This window comes from Bos taurus, chromosome 16 (genome assembly GCF_002263795.3).
Source record: "Bos taurus isolate L1 Dominette 01449 registration number 42190680 breed Hereford chromosome 16, ARS-UCD2.0, whole genome shotgun sequence".
NCBI lineage: Eukaryota > Metazoa > Chordata > Mammalia > Artiodactyla > Bovidae > Bos > Bos taurus.
The window spans coordinates 28,060,030-28,063,508 of record NC_037343.1 but is presented as its reverse complement, the minus strand read 5'-3'; the positions used below and the strand labels follow the sequence as shown (position 1 = coordinate 28,063,508).

At 47.9% G+C, this 3,479-nt stretch overlaps 1 protein-coding gene across 1 annotated transcript; it reads left to right on the top strand.

Moving 5' to 3' along the window:
* The first annotated feature begins 1,267 nt into the window (after nucleotides 1–1,267).
* LOC785251 (homeobox protein CDX-1-like) lies at nucleotides 1,268–2,047 on the top strand. The gene is given in 3 exon segments (XM_010813194.1): nucleotides 1,268–1,488; nucleotides 1,715–1,803; nucleotides 1,806–2,047. Coding segments are annotated over 3 exon segments (552 nt in total).
* Nucleotides 2,048–3,479: the final 1,432 nt, after the last annotated feature.

Genomic DNA, 3,479 nt, shown 5'->3' with positions numbered 1-3,479 from the left:
CACATCACAATAAAATTTGAGGATGAATTTGAGTCTGAGAAGCTGCTAAGAATTTGAATGTTGAGGGTGAGGAAAGACATTTTAAAAGGGAAAATCATTTTGCAAATAAGGTTACCTTACGTGCCAATAATCATTTCTATTCGATAAACTTAGCCAAAACATTAGAGTTATAACTCAATAAAATATCAGTCAATAAATTGTCTAAAACAGAACAAGATAAACAAAAAAACTATGAAGCCATCTTCTTCCCGTGTCTTCTCTGTCTCAACAAATAGCAGCTCTACTTTGGAGTCTTCCTTGACACTCACTTCTCCCTTACTCTCTACCCCAATTCAATTTATTATCAAGTTCTGTGGATTCTACCCACGACACGTATCTTGTCTATCACTTTGGTCCACCTCTACTGTTTTGGTGGTAGGCCAAGAAATGGCCTTCAAACCAGTACCTGCAGGGGAAATACTGAATTTCAGGAGTGTGAGGGTAGTGATGATTTTAAAGGAATCTGTTTATATATCCAGATCTTTATATATAGCCTTTGCTAATTGTCATAAAGATTTGGCTTTCCTAGCCTTTCTTTCAAAATTTTCCTTCACACTTTATAAGAAAAGACCAGCCCTCCCCTACCTGGAATTCCACTGTGGTGGTTTCCAGGTGTAAGAAACTCAAGGATACCACAGAGCCAATGCAGAAAAAGAAAAAAATTTAAAGGAAGGAGCACTTCTTTCAATGGTCAATTGAAAAGCATCTACAAGGGCCAGGAGTCCAGGTGAATAGTTGCGCCAAGCCCGCAGGGCCCAGCAGACACAGCAGGGAGAGGCGTGTACACCGTGTACCTGATGTGGATGGACTATGTGCTTGGTGGGCTGTGGCTGGACATGATTCCCCTGGGAACCTGGACCCGCCAGGCCCACGTCTCAGCCTGGGCCCACAAGCCTACATCCCCACACCCCAAGCCTGACCTCGACCCCTAGGCTCCTGCAGTACCCAGACTTCACCAGCTACTCAGATGCACCCTTCGCTGCACCAAAGGGTAAATGGGCTCCCACCGCCAGTCCACCTCTCTGGCTTTCAGGCCTCCTCTGAGCTTTAGAGGCTTCCCTGGTGGCTCAGAAGGTAAAGACAATATGGGAGACCAGGGTTTGATTCCTGGGTCAGGAAGACTCCCCTGGAGAAGGGAATGGCAACCCACTCCAGTATTCTTGCCTGGAGAATCCCATGGACAAAGGACCCTGGCAGACTATAGTCCACGGGTCACCAAGAGTCGAACATGACTGAGCGATCAGTACACACATGGAGCTTTAGTGCGTGGTGCCCAAGTCCCCGGGGGTGTGGCCCTGGTCTCCTGGTGCAGTGTCTCTGCAGCCCAGGCATACCGTCCTCACCCGGAGGGCAAAGCCAGACTTCCTGTGAGTGGATGTGGTGTAGCGTGGCAGCTGAAGGTGGCAATGGCAGGGGTAAGACCAGGACCAAAGACAAAAACTATGTAGTCTACACCAAACTGGTTTCCCTGATGGCTCATAGTAAAGAATCCGCCTGCCAATGCAAGAGACACAGGTTCAAAACCTGGGTCTGGAAGATCACCTGGAGAAGGAAATGACAACCCACTCCAGTATTCTTGCCTGAGAAATCCCATGGACACAGGAGCCTGATGGGCTACAGTCCATGAGATTGTAAAAGAATCAGACACAACTTAGGGACTAAAATAACAAAACAGCTACACTGATCACCAGTGCCTGGAGCTGGAGAAGGAAGTGCTGTACAGTCATTACATCGCCATTCAGGGGAAATCAGAGCTGGCTGCTAATGGGGGCTTACTGAAAGTCACGTGAAGATCTGGTTCCAAAATCGGCAGGCAAAGGAGCACAAAGTGAACCAGAAGCAGCAGCAGCAGCAGCAGCACCCCCAACAGCCATCCCTGCCAACCCATGATGTGACCCCCCCCACTCCAGCTGTGCCACCCTTTGAGGACCTGTGCCCCAGCTCCACCAACCTCCTGGGTGCCCCCTTCCCTTCGCCTGTCAAGGAGGAGTATGCTGTAGCTCCCTGACCAACCTTGTGAAATAGGGGCCTTGGGGACTCAGGTGCTGGGAATGTGGCTCCTGTGGGGGCCCAGGAGGCCTGGTGTGAGTCCCAGTCCTGCCACCGACCTTCTGAGTAACCTTGGACAGATCACGCACCCCACCCCTGGGCCCATCTCTGGAGAGGTCTTAACCCCCAGGAGATCAGGGGACCACCCACTCCTCCTCCACAGACTCAAAGGTGGGAGGCCCCCATAGGGACTAGACTCCTGGAGAAAGGAGGTGGACCACAGAGAAGATGAAAAGCTTGCAGACTGTGACCTGAGGAGGTGGCGGGGTGTCAGCTCACACCTGCCTTTTCCTGCAGCGTCACCTCTACTGGCCCCCATCCTAACATGCCCTAAACCCTCTCCAAAAAGAGTTGGACATGACTGAGTGACTAACACATCAGATTTTATTAGCTGGAAACAAAAGCACCGTCAAAGTGTGAAGCAGTACTGCTTAGTGTAGTGACACTAATTCCTTTTTAAAAATTTATTTTTAATTGGGGGATAATTGCTTAAAAATATTGCGTTGGTTTCTACCATATATCAACATGAATCATCCATAGCTATATGTATATTCCCTTCCTCTTGAACTTCTCTCCTACCTTCCATCCCATCCCACCCCTCTAGCTTATCACCAAGCACTGAATTTGAGCTCCCTGCATTATACAGCAAATTCCACGGACTATCTAATTTTACGTATGGTGATGTATATGATTCCATGCTACTCTCTCCATTTGCCCCACCCTCTCCCTCCCCCACTGTGCCCGTAAGTCTGTTCTCTATGTCTGTGTCTCCATTACTGCCCTGCAAATAGGTGCATCAGTACCGTCTTTCTAGATTCCATATTTATGCATTGTATGCTTAGTCATTCAGTCGTGTCTGACTCTTTGTGACCCCATGGACTGTAGCCCGCCAGATTCCTCTGTCCGTGGGGATTCTCCAGGCAAGAATACTGGAGTGGTTTGCCATTCCCTCCTCCAGGGGATCTTCCCAACCCAGGGATTGAACCCAGGTCTCCCTCATTGCAGGCGGATTCTTTACCGTCTGAGGCACCAGGGAAGCCCATATTTATGTGATAATATACGGTATTTGTTTTTCTCTTTCTGACTTACTTCACTTTGTATAATAGGCTCTAGGTTCATCCACCTTATTAGAACTGAGTCAAACACATTCCTTTTTATGGCTGAGTAATATTCCATTGTGTGTATGTACCACAACTTCTTTATCCATTCATCTGTCAATGAGCATCTAGGTTGCTTCCATGTCTTAGCTGTTGTAAATAGTGCTGCAATGAACACTGGGGGTACATGTGTACTTTTCAATTTTGGTTTCCTCAAGATATATACCCAGTAGTGGGATTGTTGGGTCATATGGTAGTTTTATTCTTAGTTTTTTAAGGAATCTCCGTACTGTT